General features: G+C 52.3%; 1 protein-coding gene across 1 annotated transcript; it reads right to left on the bottom strand.

The window, feature by feature from the left end:
* Positions 1-4,166: 4,166 nt before the first annotated feature.
* On the bottom strand, positions 4,167-12,389 carry DUSP7 (dual specificity phosphatase 7). Its single transcript, XM_038149354.1, has 3 exons — positions 11,745-12,389; positions 9,043-9,471; positions 4,167-6,552 (listed from the first exon to the last, which is right to left on the bottom strand). Exons 1-3 carry the CDS (start codon positions 12,154-12,156, stop codon positions 6,245-6,247), a joined length of 1,149 nt encoding a protein of 382 aa, XP_038005282.1. The 5' UTR covers positions 12,157-12,389; the 3' UTR covers positions 4,167-6,244.
* Between the last annotated feature and the right edge of the window lie 7,238 nt (positions 12,390-19,627).

The following is a 19,627-nucleotide window of genomic DNA, read 5'->3' as shown; positions in this document are numbered from 1 at the left end:
GAAGATAGAAGAAAAAGACAGCACAGACAGAAACAAAGAGTAAATTTCATGAAAGCAAAACCCCAAATCATGAAAAAATCTGTGCCTGAGGCAGTGATGGGAGATGAGAAGAGCAGAATTCCCGATTGCAGAGACTTTCAAAATAAAGCAGTGAAAAACCCAGCAAATGGCTTTACATAAGCCAGATGTTTCTCTAGGGAAAGGAAGGTGGAAAATAAATGTCTGGATTCCTCTTTTTCCCCAGTCTTGGGTCCCTCACCAGATATTTCTTAGACCCCTACATGCTCTTGGATCCCTTGTACCACTGAGCAGCACAGAAGTGGTACACATGTCCTCTCCAAACCTCCCCATAGCACAGCAGGTCTTCATTTCCAACACCGTCTCTGAGAGGAATGCCGGATTCCCTTCTCCTACAGAAGGACCACAGCTTTGCAGGAGCCACTGCCACGTGAGATCACCTCAACTCCCAACCATTTGAAGAAACAGAAGGCAGTGGAGAAACCAGGGAAAGGAAATAAGGATAGTGCAGAACAAGAGCAATTTCAGTGATGAGCACAATTGGTGGGGGAGAAAGAAAGGCCAACAAAGCACTGGTGGTCACACCTTGCACCAGGCAGACAAGGGGGATCTGCACTGCCCCCAGCACCAAGCCCATGGAGGCCAGGTCCCAGAGGCCCAGGGCCAGCCAGCCAGCCTGGGCAGCTGCTCCTGCTGCAGGAGTCATTCCTAACCCATAATTAAATCCCAACCCTTGACAGAGCCACCAAAGCTGAACGACAGCTTCCACCCTGACCCAGCTCCCACCCCAAACCCAGGACGGTGGCACAGCAGAGCAGGGCACCAAGGATGTGTCAGGGAGGAGCCCAGAGACTCCAGAAACTTGCAGTTCCTTCATGAGCAGCTCCCAGTCTCTCACAGCGGTGCCACCTCCATCGCAGGCTGAGGGATTCAGCTGGTTCAGAGCCTTCCTCCCTGGGGTCTTCATCCTCCACAGGACCCAGCCATTGTGATGACCACGAGGCTTTCAGGCCTTCCCAAGCCACCAGTCGAGGTCCCCTCACGTGGCACCTGACATGTCACAGCATCTACTGGGGAAGCAGAACCCCAAGCATCTACCACTGCCCACGCTGGGGACAGCTGTCCTGAGGCTGGACACCGATCACTGCCTGCCTCACGGTTCCCCCCTCACAGTTCCCCGCCTGATGGTTTCCTGCCTCACGGTTTCCCCCCGTCACAGTTTGCCCCCTCACCGTTTCCCCCCTCATGGTTTCCCGCCTCACGGTTCCCCCCCTCATGGTTCCCCCCTCACGGTTTCCCGCCGGTTTGTGGCAGTTCCCACCCAGAGGCCTCAGAAGCGGCTGTGGGACCTGCAGCATGGCCCCCAGAGAGCAGCCAGGTGTGGTGCTGACACTCCTGTCAGGTGCGGCAGCCGGGAGCCCGGGCCTGTTGGTGATACAGCAAGAGGCCAGAGGACAACACCACTAGAGAGAGGAGCTGTGCAGTTTGAGTAAAGGAACTCACAGGAACAGGACACGGAGGCTGGATGGGACTCGCAGGAGCTGCTGTTCCTGGTGGACAATCCCTCACGCACCCTCTCACCACTTTTAGCCAGCCCAGCACTCCACAATGAAGAGACAGATTTGAGGAAACATGGGAGCAAACGGCACAAAATCCAGAAGCGAGCCCATTTTCACACACATTCTGAGCAGCCCAGGGCACAACTATCACAGCCGGTGCCAGTAAATACAGGGATGTGTTTATTAGCTGAACTATTTGCGTGCCTTTACAACACTGCAAATAGCCCGATTTCCTCACATAAAGGATAAAACAAGAATGTAACAGCCCACAAATAACCTGGTTACCTTGGAAATGTGAGCACCCAAACTCAGATGGCAGCAGGAAGTGTCTGCTTTTCCACGTGCGTCTCTGGGTGTCGCAACAGCAGGCAAGTGCAGAGCTGCAAAGGTTGACTTGCATCATGCTCAGGATGTGTTCAATGCCACACCAAGGGAAGGGTAGACACAAGCAAGAGGAAAAAAGCTACAAGTAACCACAAAGACCCTTCCCTGAGCTTGTGTCCTGCTCACAGGGCTCCTGATGCTGAGCTTCCAGCAGGGAATTGCAGAAGCTTAGCTTTGTGCTTTTGCCATGACTTGAAATGGAGGGATAAACTTTTTGAAAGCACCTGGGACCTGTGCTCCCTCTAACTGTTCAAATGAGTTAAGATAAAGTCATCCATGGGGGTAAAAAACCCCAAAAGATAAATTCCCACTCATATCACCTCAGGGCTTGTGGCATCACATGTGAAAACCCAGGGACAGGCGATCTCTCTGCCCAGGCAGGAGATTACCAGGTTTTGGAGAGTAGAACACCACAGAGCATCTTACAAACAGCTCGTCTGGAATCAATGGGTTAACCAAGGAGCTTCTCCCTGCTGCGTGTGGGAAGCTCTATCTCCTTGCCAAATTCCACTGCTCTGAACATAACCAGCTTTCTCACTCAGCCTGTGCTCCTACGCTCAGCTAGTGCTCGTGCCTGCCTCTGCAAGGGAGTGTAGACAGACCCCACGCTCTCTTTTTCCTCTGTAACTATTTCTCCAGCATTGCCCCTTGCCTGATGTCAGCTCTCTTCTCCTCACTGAATTTTAGGACATCAGGTCTCCAAGGAAACCTCTCTGAGATTTGTAAAACATTGATGGGCTGAAGACCAGCCAGGCTGGCTGCTCCTTGCTGCTGAAGGCAGGCAGCTTGGGAAAAGCTCCTATGTGTCCTTGCAAGTGGCAGGATGATTTTCAGACAAGTAATCTCCTTTGTTTGGCAACACGGCTTCTGAGTGCCACAGTGGCAGGGCACTCACAGCACATCCCAGGATCAGGGATCGGGTCCCCAGGAGCTGCCTGGTAGCTCCCTGCACACCAGCTCTTCCTCCAAGACCACAGCAAGCAGCAGCTGTTTTGCTGCAGACAGGCACAACTCAGCTACCACACAAATGTGCTTACAATGCTAACTGTGAATATCCTGCTCCATGCCGTAGCAGAAAAACCTGAGAGGAAATTAGATGGAAGCAAATACAGCCACACACCTGACAAGCTGTTCTGCACTCCTTCAGTGCACAGCGAGCCTCCAGCACAGTTTCCTATCTTCCTCAAGAGCCACTCTACCATGTAATTACCAGGGAAAACCTAAAGGTCTTCTTTCCCCTGCAAACCAGGTAGATTTTTGTTTGTTTAGCCACAAACAGGCCTCCAAATCAATATATAGATTCCCATCATGGAGTCCAGGAGTAAACAAACTCATGCACACACTCAGCTCCTGCTTCAACCTCTACCTCCCCTCTGCACACACTAGCCTGAGCTGCTTCTGGAATAAAACTACCTTTTGTGCTCAGACCCTGGGATTAGAACAAGATGACACATACACTTACTCTGAGGGACTGCACAACTGAAGTAATTTAATTTCTTGCCATTCAGGTTAAAACAAGGAATACTGGGGGAAACCCACTCCTGCCCAGCTAGAGTCACAGGGAGCCACAGCTCCCTTAGACAGGCTGCACTCAGATGTTTAGAGCCACATTTCGCCCTAAAGCCCTCATCAGCCCCTCCAGATTCCCCACAAACCATGCAGGGAGCACAGGGAGACACAGCACAGCCCAAGTGTAACACACACAGCACCCCCTTCCCCAGGGATGCAGGAGGGGGCTCCAGCTCTCCAAGAGCCCCAGGATAACCCAGGTGGCTGCCCACAAGCCCCAGACTTCTTGCTTTCCTACCAAAATAAAGTCTGCTAACACAACAGTTGTGGGCAAGGCCTTGCAATGCCTTTGTAGGCCACGCTTAAACAGCGAACAAAAGTGTCTTTAGTTTATCTATTTATTTTTGGCACAGAGGAATGGCTGGGGTCAAAGCCAGTCCCATTCTCAAACTGTTCTTTGTTCTTCAGTTTATCCAATACCCCCTTATCCCTCTCCTTGCCTACCCACCTCCCCCTCTCCATTTTACCACAGGTCTTAAAAATTAAGCTGTGCATGAAACCAAACACCACACTTGAACACAGCCCAGCAAATGCTCTCCATGGTCACAGAAGGATCCTAATCGACCATAAAAAATGGATAAGAGCAGTGTGCCCTTATACGGGCAGAGGCTAGACAAGGATCTGACACAAACATCATTTTTAAAGAAAAAATAATATTTATTTGCAATATAAACAAAGTCCCAATATTGGATCAGTATATATAGGGTCACTAATTTTCCTTCATAACTCAGAAAGCAGAACCATTCCTCACTAACAAGCTCTCATTTGTACTAATCAGAAGACGCATCTTATTTTTTTCCTTTAAAGAATAAAGACCACTAACAGCGCATGAAGCCTTTACAAACCAGCTTAGCTGTAATGCAACAGAGATGCACTGTCAAAAAATCCCTGAAAAAATAAATTCCTCCATGAGGTAAGATGCAATTAGGATATTCTCAATTTTCTCACTCACAACTGTACGCCCATTCTCCCTTCCAATGACCCACAATCCCAACATTGTGGCAAACAAAACCCAACAAACAAACAAAAAACAACCAGAAAACAAGAAACAGAAGCTCATTCCAACATTCTGATAACATCTTTAACAAAAAGAACAGTTTCAGGATGTGACAGCGTCAAACATTCCTCCAGATGGAGATTTTTTTAATTATTTTTTATTTTTCTTGAAAAAAGTACAAAAAACTGGATATTTAGAAAAAAATCCGTGGCTTTTTTTTTTTTTTTCACTTATATGAGAGTTAAAGTGGACAGGGAGGGGGGAGAAAGGAGGGACTACATTGCAGCCAATAAAGAAATTTCTAAATCCGTTCTGCCCTCCTCCCAGAAATTATTACCACTTCCTCCCCTCCCAGCTTGGTAAAAGGAGTTTGCCAAACACTAGCCAGAAATACATACAAGTCTTCTCAGAATAGAAGGCACAGCATAAAGTTATTCGAAAGAGGAAGAAAAAAAATCAGAACCTCTGTTGAAAGCTCCAATCATCTCAGAATTTGCCAGTTAATATATATATTCATATATATATATATATATAAAAATTCTCTGTTACGATGCTCTCCTCATCATCTCCACACCTCTTCACTCCCCTCACGCGCTCCGTGCGTGACGATTGAGTCCTGTCCCGCCACACAATCCTTGCTCTGCTCCAGGCGCTCGCTGCATTCCCCCTCCACCCCGCACACGTGGGAAAGAATCCAGTGTGCACAAGAAACGCCAGCACTGCAACTACCTTCTGGACTCGGGAAGCTGGAATGGTTTCGGGCCAGCTGGATGACTTTAAATCAGTCAACAGGCAGCAGAGAGTGAAGCCGGGCTCAGACATGCTTCTACCAACTCTGGAGGCTATGAGAGTTTTACCTCTGGCAATAGCAAACAGTGTTTTTGGCAGGGGTGGCATTAAAAAAAAGCTTGCGGCTTAGTCACCTTGGCTGAATCAGTGCAGAGTTTGTGATTGTGAGTGCAGGAGTGGTGAAGGGGTTGCGTTTAAGCCCAACTGGCCTTCACACATAACAAAGCTTCCTACCAGATGCTAACAACAACAGCAGCAGCATGTATCTCTCTCTGGAGTACCCAGTAATATGCCAGGACATACCAAGGCTTCACAAAGTGTGCAAAATGCATTTGGTCAATATAAACATTTGATTAAAAAAAATAATAAATGATCAAACAAGAAACAGAATAAAATACTGGTTTTGCAACCTGGTCTGTACAAACAGTCAAGAACTTACATATCTAAAAAGAGTTTGAACCCAAAGCTCGAGTAATATCTACCTTTTCTTATTTTTTTTTTTAAATCAAAAAAAGTAAACTTGGGTTTTAAAACAGTCTTGGCCCAACACCTTTTGTTCAAGGTTTCCAAGTGCATAAATCTCCTCATTTTCCACAGCAAGCTAACCCCCGGTAGCTCTTCACACGTGTGCGTGTTCTGACAGTCTCAATGGACCCAGGAAAGCGGTTATTGCCGGTGACAGCTGCGTCCCTAACGCTGTAACATCGCCCGTGTTAAATAACCCCCTGTAAAAACACTACCTCTTCAAACCACTTGGATCAGGATACTTAGTGAACGGCATTAGCCTTCCTAAAGCAGCGACCAGGCACCTCTGCCCAGAGAAGCTACTCATCTCAGAGCTGCCTGGCTAGACAGATATTTTCGTAAGAGTTGAAATACTCAAGAGAAGCGACTCGATGCTCAAGTTCCCGACCAGGCAGCGTCCTCTTCATGTGGACTCCAGAGTGTTCAGCTGGAACAGGTTGTGGTTGGTGGGGGTGGTGAAGTAGAGCTGTTCACTGGGCGAGCGGTTGTCACAGGGGCTGTTGAGTCCCAGAGTCCTTTCAAAGTCCAGGAGCTGGCCCATGAAGTTAAAGTTTGGAGAAATGTTGGATTTTTTCCTTTTCACAAAGTCATAGGCATCGTTCAGGGACAAGTTGAGTTTTTGCATCAAGTAGGCGACAGTGACTGTTACGGACCGGCTGATGCCAGCGAGGCAGTGAACGAGGATCCCACACTTCTTGGAACGGGCCTCATCTGAAACAAGACAAGGGGAAGGGGGAGTCTATTATTCTGCACCAAAAACACATGGCTTTGGAGCGGGGCCAGGTGGCAGCTGCAAGCTCCCAGCACCACGGCGACTGCCAGAACTGGATCCCCTGCCCCTAGTGACACCATCCCATGTCCCTTGGACACCCACATCTCTCCCCACAGGGCTCCTGATATATACCTGCTGCATAGCAAAGCTACACATCCCCAGCAAGGCCAAGCATTTCATATGCTTGAGAATTATCAATCAAGTCTAGCAACACATCCCTCGCCTAGGGAACATCAGTACCCTCTACTCAAGAGAGTTGGAGTAACCTACAGGAGGCAGATGAAGCTGGAGACAACAGCTCCAGGGAGATGCTGGTGGTTGGGCACAGCACACCCACCTCAACTCCAACTAAACCAGGGAAGGCTGTGCACTCAGGGCAAGGCTGCAGCCCAGCACTACATGAGCTATTCTCCTCTGCTGTTCCTGTCCTCCTACCACTAGAAAGTTACACGACTGCAGCCAATGCCAATTTAAGCGCAGTCTGAAGTGTAGGAAATTCCCTTATTGTGAAATTGTTCTTTAGGATCGACAGAAATGCACTTCACCACAAACAAACGCTTGTGTTGGAGGAGGCTCTCAGGATGAATGGTAGCGGGAAGCAGGAATGCAGGCTGGACCAAAAAATGGCGAGAGAACAGCAGCGAAATTTCCCCTCCCTTGCCACCAACTGAAAAGCACACACACACTCATTGTCTCTCGCACAGCCGGAACAGCGTGATCCCTTTATGAATTGACATCTCAGTGCTGAAAGAGGGACACGCCACTGAGAGCACTGAATGCACGCAAGTACCCAGCGCTGCTTCTACTTCTGGGCAGCCCTATTTGAAGTCAGTCATTTGACAGAGCTTGGCGGGGAGCGAAAAAGTGGCAGGAGAAAGAGGAACCTCGGGCAAAGCCGGAGGTAAGAGACACTCTGGCACCGTAAGTGCAGGGAAGGGCAAAGAAGAAGCCGGCAAAACAAAAATCCAAACCCAAGCCACAACAGGTTTTCTGCCCAGGCTCCAAAACCAGGCAAGAATTTCCAGTAGGGTGGGCAATCACCGCCCAATGTACCCAGCCCTCCCCCCAGGCTCTCCCGTTCAACATTTTTCCAGACATTTTTGCCTTTCATCTGACCTGCACAGCATTTCTTGGTGTTTGGTTTTAGAGTGAGGTAATCCTCCATTTCCTGTCATTAACTGGAAAGCACAAGCTCGGTGTTCACAGAGACATGGGCTGACTAGAGCAGACAGATCCCAAATGCCACATGTCAGCAGGGACATTGTACCTCACCCCTGACGTTTAAAACCCTGCTCATGCAGGAAGTGCAGATGGGACATCAGACAAGTCCCTGTTGCCACACTGAAGCAGCAGCTTCTGACCACAGTCATGTTACTGGAGGGCAGAAGGTGGGGGCAAAGGAGAGCATGTGGGAATCAGGGTTTTTGACAGCTGAAGAGCAGCCCAGGATCTACCACTGCTCTGCCCCTTTTCAGGCCTTACAGCACAGCAAGCACAAGCTACGGGGTCTCAAATGGGCTGCCCAGGCTTCAGTCTGCAGGCAAAAGGTCCCCCTTTCCTTTACCTGTACAAGCGTTTGTAATCAGGCATGAAGCCATGGGGTTTTCAATAGTTAACAGTGATATTACTGCCTGTGCCATTCACCCCCATAAAACAGAGCTGATTAGGCTAATGAATATTGTGAGCAAACAGCACAGGTCAGCCTGGAAGTGTACAGCCCTGTTCAGCCCAACATACACTTCCCACAGAATAAGAGGCAATTCTCAAAGTCAAGGCTGGCCTGAGAGATCTTCCTTCCTGAACCCCACCACCACCAGCCAAAACTGTCACAGGGGCTGTCTACAAAGCAGTTTTTCTATCCAAACTCTGCAGTATAATTATAATCACTAACTCATTGTGTTGACACTTACCTTAGGAGAAGTATCCATACAAGGAGTTAGTTATGCTAGGGTGACTTACAGCAGGATCCCAACTAGACTAGCAAATCCCCTCGGGAAAAGAAAACACACATGCACACGCACTCCCTGATTTTAACCACATTTGGGGCTAAGGAATTGCTGGCACCAGTCAGACTAAAGCAGCTCCCATCCCCAAGCAGAGCAGGCAAAGGAGCTCCCTACTGCCTGGGTTCAGCCATTTCACAGCAGTGCAAATCACCACACAGGGGCGAGAGGCAGCAGGGCCAGTCAGACCACTTGCAGGTAGCTCAGCTGAGGTGCTGCAAGAGGGCTTAATTTTGGAAGGGGAGGCTTCCCTGAACTCAGCCAGGATGATATGCACCAGATGTGCCACCTCACAGCGTGAGGTTTGCTGCTAAGCTGATGCTGTGCCCTGGAGAGGTGAGGCTGCAGAGAGCAGCAGCCCTGGGAAGCGGCACACCACATTCCCAAGCGGTGAGTATGAAAAGAGATGTTCTGCCAACTACCTACCAATGAAAGCAATGGCCTCGGGAAAGAACTGCGAGAGGTTCTGGCTCCAGTGATCTGAGATGGGGATCTGCTTGTACTTGAACTCTCCATCATGCTCAAACATGTTTGGCAGGTTAGGAGTCACATTCAGGATGTATTTAATGCCATATTTGCCCAGGACGTCCAGGTTGGTGGAATCTTTGGCACAGCCCAGGTACAGGTAAGGTAGGATCTGGACTGGAAAGGCAGGCTGATTGTTCGGGATGGGGCTCCCGTCCGACTCCGTGGCACTGCTGGGTTCCCTGTCGGATTCGCCATCTGAGCAGTCAGAACTTATCCGCAGCCCTCCCAGGCCAAGGACTGATGCTGGGGGAGAATTGCTGGGTGAGGAGCTGTCAAGGTTTGTCTCGCAGTGCTCAGAATATTCAGTCTGAAACTTGTTAAAGCCACCTGGGAAGGGGGAAAGGAGAGAGGGAAGGGGAGAGGCAGAGAGAAAGAAAAAGATGTTTTAATCTTCAGAATAGGAAATCCTTCTACCTGTGAACATATGTTACTCAGAAAGTCTTTACCAGCAAGAAGCTGGTATCCCTTCAACTTCACAGCAAGAAAGGCATTTCCCTGCTCCCTTATCTTCCCTGGACAAACTGATACTGAGCAAACGGGTCCCAGGAGAGCAAGGAGCAGTTCTCACAAAGTTCAATATTGCTTGTGAAAAACAGGACCAAATCTCAACCACAAAAGAAAGAAACACCCACAAATAAAATCAATGCCAAGACACAATCTTGCCCTGTTAGGTTCTCAAAAATAAGGATCTGGGGCAGTTTAGGCAAGAGCTATTATGCCACTTAGAGAGAAAAGTATCCATGTCTGAAAGGACAGATCAGGGACACCCACCACATGCCCATCCCAGGCACTAAAACCCAACGAAATTATTCACTTCCAAGCAGGAAAAAAGACCCCAAGTTTTGCCACAGAGTGATCCTCGCAATTATTTTATCGCTACAAAATAGGTTTTGCAATACAGCAGTGTCACAGGTTTGCTCTTCACCCAAACCACAGCAGGGGCTCAGAGGGATGGGACCCTTCACGTCTGCCCCTAAGACTTTTTCTCCGGCTCTTCAGCTCAGCTGCTTGGGAAGGAAGACAGAGGCAGGGAAGCAAAAACCCCACCGATCTACCTCCTCTCCAGGCGGTATTAAAGCGGAGCTCAGCCATCGGGATCTGACACTGACAAATGGTTTAATTAGAGAGGGCTCCTGGAAACTTCGTTAGTGGGTTCGGCGGTTGTGGCGGGGTCACTGAGCAGGACAGACAGCTCCTGCCACATCCATTCATGAAAAAGGCTCGTCCTCGCCCTCCTCCTCCCCCCGCGCCGCCAGACAGCGCCGAGGAGCCATTTTGGAATTTTAATTAGAAACATTTCCCACCGAGGCTCCCGGAAAAAGGCAGAGAAAGGGGCTCAGCTCCTCCCCTGCCCATCGGGGAGATCTGAGGAGTAACTTTAAAACCGCTCCTTCCTGCCGGGGATGAGGACGACAGGGCGAGAAGAGGGACTGCAAAGCGAGGGAGCAAGGGAGCCCGTGGGGAAACCCCAAACCGGGATGCGATGATGGGATGGGAGACTCGCCCAGGGGCAGGGATCGGAGGGTCGAGGGGGGAATGCGATCAACCCCCGTGCTGGCCCCTTACCACGTTTCGGAAGGAGGCGTGTGCGGGCTGCGCAGCCCCGAGGGCTCCTCAAATACCTGACTGTCCCCCTGCCGCCCACCCCGCCACCAGGGGCTTCCCCGACCCTCCAGAAAGGGTCTTTCAAGGAACAGCCGTGTTTTTTAAAGAGCCGCAAGTGGCAACTTTCTTGACCACTCTCCCCCGCTCTCCTGTTATTCCTGCCTCAAAGCCGCCACCCAGCGACCGGACTGGGAGCACTGGGAGGATGGGAAGGGTCTCAGCAGCCCAGCTGTGGGCTCCGCTCAGCCCGCTGCGATCTTTCAAAACGGCCAAAAAAACCCCCAAGAAACCAAAGCTCCCAAAGCACCCCCAGCCCTGGCAGAGGGGCGTGTGCGGGGTTCGGCTCCCCTGCAGCGCAGCTTCCCGCTCCGCATCGCCCTGTCCCGGGGGAGCAGCCGGGCTGCCCTCTCCCAGACCGGCGGCACTGCCCGGCAAAGAGGGAGGAAAACCCAAGCGAGGGCTTTTGGTTATGTGGAGAGGTAAAATTAAAAATAGAGAAGGGCTCTCTTGCCCCGCAAAACCCGGCCATTCCTGCCAGAGGGCTGGAGAGGAGCCTGGTGCCGGCGCGGGGAAGCCCCGACAGGCTCCCGCCGGGGAGCGGAGGCGAGGGGCGCCCGGCGCCGCCCAGCCGGGATCGGCTTGGGACGGGTCAGCGCCGGAGGGGCCGCGCCGGCGGCCAGGCTGGGGGCTCCTCCCGCCGCTACCGGGGAGGCGACGCAGGAAGAAGCGGGGCGCTCCCGGCCGCTTCCAGCCTGCGACCATTTTGTGCGGGGGATTAAAGCGGGATGCAGAGGAGGGGAAAAAAACCACAGAAAAAAAATATATAAATCAGGCAGAACGGATAAGGGAAGGAAGCAAAACGAGTCAGCCACCTCCGTCCCACTAGGGGATGGGCAGGGTAGGGATGCAGCGGCCGGCCAGGGGCTGCGCAGGGGGACACGGACAAGGGCTGCGGGAGCGGGACGGGGCCGGAGGGAGGGCGAGGGGCACCTCACCTTTCAGGTAATAGGCTTTGCAGCCATCATCGCGCAGCTTCTGGAGCAGGAGCCCCAGCACGGAGGTGGCGGCACCGCTGTCCTGCCAGTCGGCGGTGGCCTCGTCGTAGAGCAGCACCGTGTCGGCCTTGCAGCGTTTAACGAAGCGCTCCTTATCCTCGTGGTTGGGGATGATGGAGCGGATGGGCAAGTTGCCCTTCTTGAGGCGGCGCAGCATGAGCCCGGGGATGGCCAGGTTGATGGCCGTCTCGATGTGCGAGCTCTCGAAGAGCTCGTGGGGGCGGCAGTCGAGCAGCAGCAGCGAGCGGCCGCCGCCCGACTCCAGCTCCTCCTGCAGCCACTCCGCGCTCTTGCACGGCATCGCCGCAGCCATGGGCGCCCGCGGGGAGCTCCCCCAGACCTGCGTTTTCATGGGGCTCGGCAGCGGCGGCCGCCAGCGCCCGGCCCGCCGGCCACCCACGCGGCGTCCGGACGCAGCCCCGCTCCGCTGGGTCGGTCTCGCGCTGCGCCGGACGCGACTCCGTTCGGCACGGCCGCGGGTACGCGGTGTCTGCGGCCCGGAGCGCGGCGGCCCCCGCTCTGCCCTACGCGCTGCGCCCCATGCCGGCGGCCTCAATTAAAGCGGCGCTCGGCCGGCGGCTCGCGAGTCATGCCTCGGGGGGCGGGGCGGCGGCGGGGCACAGCGCCTCGGCCCCGCCCGGCGCCGCGCCGCGCGCACGCCGGCCCCGCCCCCGCGCGGCCCCGCCCCCGCGCCCCCGCAGCCAATGAGGCGCGGCGGGGGGAAGCGGGGCGGCCCAATATGGGCAGGGGCGGGGCCGCGGCGGGGGCAGAGCGCGGGAAGGGCCGCGGGGCCGCACCGGGCACCGGGAGCCGCACCGGGCCCCGCACCGGGAGCCGGGCACCGGGCCCCGCACCGGGAGCCCGCCGGGCACCGGGAGCCGGGCACCGGGCCCCGCGCACCGGGAGCCGGGCACCGGGCTCGGCACGGCACGGCCCGCCGGGGCTGACCCCGGGCCCTCCGCCCAAGCGCGGGCTACGGCTTAATGAAAAGGTCAGGCAGTGCAGTGACCCAGGCCGCGGGCCGGCGGGTGTGCAGGCCCGCGTGGGTTCTGAGTAGGTCGTGCCCAGCCCTTGTTTGGTCTTTGACAGGAACTCACAGTTCCAAAATAAAATCGACTGAGACTCATTAAGCCTCCGCATTCCCTTTCGTTCCTAGAATGAGCTACAACATAGATGTTTTTACCGCGCATCCTTGTTTATTTTTAGAGTATCTTCCCTGTTGGTATCCACTACTATAAATACAAACCTTTTGTGCTGCAACACTAACATTTCAAGACAGGAATGTAACTGGAGGCACCCTTTGGTTTCCTTCCATCTTTTACATTCCTTCTCATGTGAATCAGTCCTCTGGTACCAGAAGTTTTCCGTGCCTCACACAAACTGTTCCTGTTACAAAATAGATTTGATCTTTCTCTTTTTAATGAGCAGGATGACATTAAAAATGTGGTTCCGTATGAGCCACTTCTACTGCAGTCTATTTTCACCATGCGGGCACTCAAACATTGGTGGATTGCTCAGAGAGGTTGTGCAATCTCCATCCTCAATTGATTTCAAGATCCAACTCAAGGCATCCCCAGGTAACCTGGCCTGCCCCCAGGGCTGACCCAGCTTTCAGCCAGAGGTTTGACTAGAGCTCTGCTGTGGTCTCTTCTCTCCTGGGTTATCCTAAAAGCCCTTGCTCTCCAAATTGTTGTAAGTATGAGGGGAAACCATTCCTTCACCCCAATCTGGGACAGATAAGCCATTCCATTTTTTTCTTCCTTTTAACCTCTTTGCCTCTTAATATAAACTTTGTCAGCACACACTGTTTGAAGGGAAGAGGCAGGTCTCTTTCACCAGAAGATTCCCAAGCTCAGCAACCTGACTAGATCTCCTCAAGTTTTTTCCCCAGCTGGCTGAGTTTCAGCCAGAACTGGGCTGTACCTTGTGTAACAGGAAAAATATTGCTCTTAAAACACTCCCCCACACGCAAACAAACACGTGCACACACAGAGTCTTAGTTGTAATGTTGTTGAGAACTGTGCTGTTCAAATGGCATTGTCTCTAGGCAGAACTCCAAATTGATTTGTATTTGAAGACTCTTTTCTTCTGGTCAAAATCTGCTTTTCTCAAAGCTGAGATCTACTACTGAAACCATTCCAGAGCCACTGTCTCCTCAGTGGTCTTTTATAGACCCTTAACACATGAAACATACCAAGAGGGCTGTATTCCTGTGCCTTTAGTACAAAAGCAGCTCTTGGATGTGCAGGGGTCCCTGCCTCTTTTCAGTCTCATTCCTAAGGCTGGATCCTAATGAAAATACCGACTTAAGACAGCATTTGAGCACATGCTTAACTTTGAGCACAGCGAGCGCCTCATTGCAAAACACTCTGATTTCAGCGGGACCGTGCTCTGAACCATTCATGGATTTCATTGGCATCAGCAAAATAAATGTCTTGTTCTACATCGCTTTCTTTGTGACTCAAGTGTGCCCAAGAAAGCGGAACAGCAGAAGCTGTCCACTTCCCCTTGCCCAGTTTATTTTTACCACTGGTTGCTGTGGGAAGCTATTGTGATTCAGCGTGGCAGTAGGAAGTTCCTAGCACTGCTCTTTGCAGCAGAGGATGTTGAGGTTCTTATGCAAGCCACAGGCACAGTGAAAATAGCTGACCTTTCAGAATGTTTATCGAAGCACCTTCAATTCACAAGGGGAGCAGCAGCGGCTTGTGCAAAGAACTAAAATCTGGGTCTAAAGTCCCTGTTGTGCTGAAAACAGCCCAGAAATCTTACAGGGATCCTTTTTGGTGGTGCGAGGGAGGCAGGTGTAGCCGCCAGCGTACGGTCCTGTGAAACCAGAAGAGAAATGTTTCACCTCCATTCTGCGGTCGCAGCAGCAACCACACGAGTTTCGGGACAGGCTCCAGACGCGTCACCTGCGGAGGCAAGTACAGATCTCACTCTGAGAAGGGCCGAAGCAAAATAATGTCACTTAACAAAAGGGTGACACCCTCTGCCTGCCCAGCCAGGACCTGAGGGACTTTGGAAGAGCTTCCCCTCGCTTGTGGCTGCTCCGGGCTCTCGGGGTCGGGGTCGCGCTGCTGGGTGCCGTGGCAGCCCGCGGGCGGCGGCGCTCGGGGCCAGCCCGGGGCCGTGCTGCCCTCTGCAGTCCGCCGCTCCGCGCTGCGCCGCAGCCAAAGGCGCCGTGCAAAGGCTCCGGGACTGGCACCCGCGGGGGGTTCTCCCGCCGGAGAGAAATCCCTGCTCTGCAGAGAGCTGAGGGCATTCCCCGAAATGCCTTCCCATGGAGAGGGCATCTCGACCCCGCAAGGTTTCCCGAGACATGGCTTGCAGGCTGGGGCCAGGACATGGTGTGCCAGCACCTCCTTCAGCCCAGCGCGGCTGGCAGGGGCTCTGGGATGTTGGTGGTGGTTGTCCCCCCCATGCACAAGGCTTTGCTGACAGGCAGAAGAACAACACCTGTCCAGAAATGGGCAGCTTCCAGCTCAGGTCCCACAAGCCCCAAGTGCTTGTGACAAGGACTGCACGAAGTGATAACCACTCTACAAGAGGATTCATGAAATCATAGAACATCCTGAGTTGGAAGGGACCCACAAGGATCATTGAGCCCAGCTTCTAGTTCTGCCCAAGGCCATCCCAAGAGTGCCACCACGTGCCTGAGAGCATTGTCCAAACCCTTCTTGAACTCCAGCGGGGTTGGTGCCGTGACTGCTGCCCTGGGGAGCCTGGGGATCGCCATCATCCCCATACCACAATACCAGACCTGACCCCAGGTTTCTAACACAGGTTGTGTTCATCTGTTGTGCACGTCTTTCTGGCCGTTTTTCTGCTGTGGAAAGGCTCTCTTCTCCAACAGTCCTGCTTGATGCCCAGTGCAGTGATCAGGAAACCTCCCCTTGCCCACAGCCCCATCTCGCTGGCTTGGCTTCAGAGTGCTTTTGTCTTCATCTCTCCCCATCTCCCATGATGCTGGTGCAGATGCCAGCTCGGGTTCCTCATTTCCATCACCACCACCTCTCTTTTCCCAGATTCTCTGACTGCAGAGCCCACAGGTTGTTTTGATGTTTTAGAAACAAAGACCATGAGTCATGGCAGAACACAAGGTAAGTGCATCATTAGCAGATGTCTGCCCAAAACCCACTCCAGGCCCTGGCAGCCCCTGCAGAGACATCGCTCCCAAGGCTGTGACAGACCCTACTTTGAGCCAAGGGGGGAGGCAAGATGTGAGTAAAGGGCAGAAGGTGTCACACCCCAGGGGATGCATGGTACTACCTACAGCTTAGGTGAGGCAGGGGCTCCTAAGGATTTACAGAACAAAGTAAATTAGAAGCTGATCAGAAGTTAATATATATTTTATTCTTAAAAATCAACCTCTGAAAAGCTATTTTTTGTGTGCAAAAAAAAAATGCACTTTCTTCACAACACTTCACCCCCAAAGGATTTTCCTTACAGCCTCTCCCCCAGCAAACCTGGGCTGTAGCAGCTAAAAAACCTTCAGAAGACTTACCTTCTCACCGCTCATCAGCTGTTTGCTACATCTAAGAAGAGGTATTAGGTATGATTGGTGGCCCAGATACCAGACCATAAAGCTGTTAAACTCTTCTAGAAGGAGTCTTCACCCGGCTCAGGTGCCTGTGATCAAATATCCATCAGTACCAAGACAGGAAGCACCTTCCTGGCAGCTTAATGCTGGACTGGCAGCTCAAAGCCATGTTTTGTGAGCAAGATTTCAGCTGGCAATTTGCTCAGGTAACCTAGGCCCCCAGGCCAGCTTCTGGTTTGCTCTGTGACGTTCAGTGAATCCACAGTTTTGTGTGCTTCCCATTCTGTAGAATGGGGCTGATACCTCCCATCACCTTTGCAAGCGTTTGGGTGCTAAGGAACCAGGCAGGTGGGCTGGTGTAATGTTAACATCCTCTTGCAGTGCTGAATTTCTAGGACTGAATCACTTTTTTCTATCTTTAAAATTAAATTTTTAAAAAAGACTTTTTATTTAACTTCAGGTTCCCTTCCTAATTATTTAATGTAGTAGGAGTTATTTTGTCAGGAGAGGGCACTTGTTGATGGTTTACCCCATGTTTCATTAATGCATGGAAGAGGTTAACTCCTGGTAGTTATGGTAGCAGATGCATGGTTTTAACAGGGAAAAAAAATCCCCAATTTTACTTTCTACTCTTGCACTAATTTGTGACTATTTTTATCAATGTTAGCACTGAGCCAGGGTAAAAATACTCCCTAGAAAGTTTAGAATTTACATTTGTCTTCATATATATTCAGCAGAAATCCAGCTCCCCAGCCTCCGCACTGCCTAATCTGGACTCATTAACTTCACCCGCCCCCGAGAAAAATGTCAGATGACTTTGGCCTGGCGAAGCCTTTCACCCACAAACACTCAGCAGGAGGGTCCAAGTCTCCTGTCTGCAGCAAACAATCCCCGTGGAGCATCAGCTCTGGCGCTGCAGGCATCCAGCTCAGCCACGGGAACAGATTCAGCCTTCCTACCGCAGCCCTGCCTTGGGGCAAAGGCTCTGATGTTGGGCTCCATCCCGCGGGGATGCTGAGCCCTGGAAGCATCTTCCACGTGGCAAGGCAGATGGATGGAGGCTGGGGAAGAAGCACCACAAGCAGAAACCTTTGTGGAGCATCTTGTGAAACACAAGGCAGCCACAAGCACGTGGAACTGGCATTGCCAGGTCCTGGGATAATGCCATTTTTCTTCTATTAAATGGACATAACATTTCGCTCTCCGAGATGCCCTTTTGCTGCACAGCTGGAGACGTTCTTGTCAATGTGTCAATGAACTCTGCTCCAAAGACAGCAGAGCTGTTCTCGGGCAGGTTCCTGCAGATGAAGCAAACCATCCCTTCCTGTGCAAAAGTCAGAAGGCACGTGGAGTGTCTGGGCAGCCTGGGGCCGTTACCATCTCACAGGGATCATCAGCTCAGAGGGGCTGAGGCTGGAGGTCCCTCTGAGGAGTGTCCAGTCCAGCTCCTGCCTCACAGCAGCATCTCTTAGGGCAAGTATTGCCCCTGCTATTGGGTATCCCAGTATCTCCAAGGATGGAGGCTCCACACCTTCTCTGGGCAAGCTGGTGCAGTGTTTGACCATCCTCACAGTGAAAAAAAGAACTGACATGTCATGTGTTTCAATTGGTTCCTGTCGCCCTCACTGGCCACCCAGGAAAAGTCTGGCTCCACGTTCAGGGTTTGAGGACACCCCTGAATTTTTATGGAAATGGGTGTGTTTTCTATGAAACCCAGGAGAGAAAAGGGGCTCATGTTTAAGCAGGAACCAAGAGCCCAGAGGCTCCACCAGCAAGGGAGGGCAGATTCAATCTAATTAAACTGAGAAAACATCCTTAAGCAACACCATTTCCCTTTTTCCCAGCTACACTTCCTGGGCTCCAGGCTCCTTCCAGAGGAAGAACTGGAGAATATTTAAGATTATTTATCCTTTTAGCAGTGAGTTTTAAATAAGGAGGCTTGGGAGCTGTGTGTCACCATCCTTAGAAAATCCTTCCCTGCAGAGGACCAGAGGAGGGGAAAGCTCCAATGCTCCCTTTGGCATGAGACCCTCCAGAGTCCATCACTGCAATGATGGAGTAGGACAGGATATTTATGGGACTTAAGAAGCCAATAGCATCTACTGTCAAGCCTGGCTCAGGAATGTGTTGGATACAGCCATCTGAGCCCTGGCCCTCGGCTCTGCCGGGCTCCATCCCTCCCTGGTCTGCAGATCCAGCCCCTCGCCTGCCCCGCACACACATCAATTCCTCGGCAGCTTCTCCAGACGGCCGGGCTGTTTTCAGGAAGCAATTTCCTGCAGAGGAAGATTTTTTTCCAAGGAGCCTAAGTGGGGAACTTCCTGGTGCAGGCTTTTCATGGGAAACCATTGTGAGAGCAGCTTCACCACCCACCAGGAAGGGCTGTCACTGAGCAGGCTGCACCCCGCTCTGTGTCCCCAGCCCAGCTCCCCAGTACATGCCCAGGGGGTGAGTTTTGTGACCCTCACTCATCTCCCCAAGCTGCTGCTGGGATGCTGACTTGTGGCAGGGGAAGTGGACAGATGGTGAAGATCTGGACTGGGTGCAGGCAGTGCAGAGCCTCCCAGGGAAGGTTCTGCATGGCCTGTCCCTCTGGTGGGAGAGGGTATGGGAGAAGCTGAGAGGAGACATAAGACTTTGCCATACTCAGGCTCTCCAGCCTTTGCATTTTCCCTCTTCACTATGCTGCTGGGTCTGATTTCAAGCAGGGCCACCAACTACCAGGACAGGCTTCTCCCCACACAGAGCTGGGTGGTCACTGCTCCCCAGCCTGGTTCTGGGAGACACCTGGGGTTCTGGGTGCTCCTCTGAAATGCAAACCCTTGCCAGAGCTTCTCCCTGGCAGAGAGTGGGGCCTCCCAGCTCAGCTCTGCTGTGGTGGAGCCAGGGCAGTCCCAGTGGCTTTGGCAGCGCTGCCTGGGATTTACACCAGAGCACAGGTACAGCCTCAGCACCGTGGCAGTGCCCCACAGCCCTGGCTATCAGTGAAACCCCAAAATGCACCAGTTAAATCCTCAGCCAACGCAGACACTGGGGCAGCAAGTTGCACTGTGCTTCTGCTTCTCACCATGGGTGGCATTAAAGTCAATTATTGTTCATATCCTTTTATTCCAATGAGCTGTGCAGGTCTCCCAGCCAGTGCATGTTCCCTACAATGCTGCTTCTCACTAAGGCAGTTGTTCTGGCTTGAGTGTATTTTGTGGCTATGGATGGACAGGCAACCCAGACTCGTGCCCTGCTTTGAGCTCTCACCACCTGTGCTGTGGCAGCACTGCTCTCCCAT

Source organism: Motacilla alba, chromosome 12, assembly GCF_015832195.1.
Source record: "Motacilla alba alba isolate MOTALB_02 chromosome 12, Motacilla_alba_V1.0_pri, whole genome shotgun sequence".
In the NCBI taxonomy this organism is placed as follows: domain Eukaryota; kingdom Metazoa; phylum Chordata; class Aves; order Passeriformes; family Motacillidae; genus Motacilla; species Motacilla alba.
Note: the sequence above shows the minus strand (reverse complement) of the source record. Positions and strands in the feature narration are given on the sequence as shown.

What these genes read in the sequence shown, in the direction of transcription:
- DUSP7 (XM_038149354.1), bottom strand. Translation starts at nt 12,156, where the DNA reads ATGAAAACGCAGGTCTGGGGGAGCTCCCCGCGGGCGCCCATGGCTGCG. An exon ending in CAAAGCCTATTACCTGAAAG is followed by an intron (nt 9,472 to 11,744) that starts GTGAGGTGCCCC and finishes CCCCCTTCCCAG; the next exon opens with GTGGCTTTAACAAGTTTCAG. An exon ending in CGAGGCCATTGCTTTCATTG is followed by an intron (nt 6,553 to 9,042) that starts GTAGGTAGTTGG and finishes GTCTTGTTTCAG; the next exon opens with ATGAGGCCCGTTCCAAGAAG.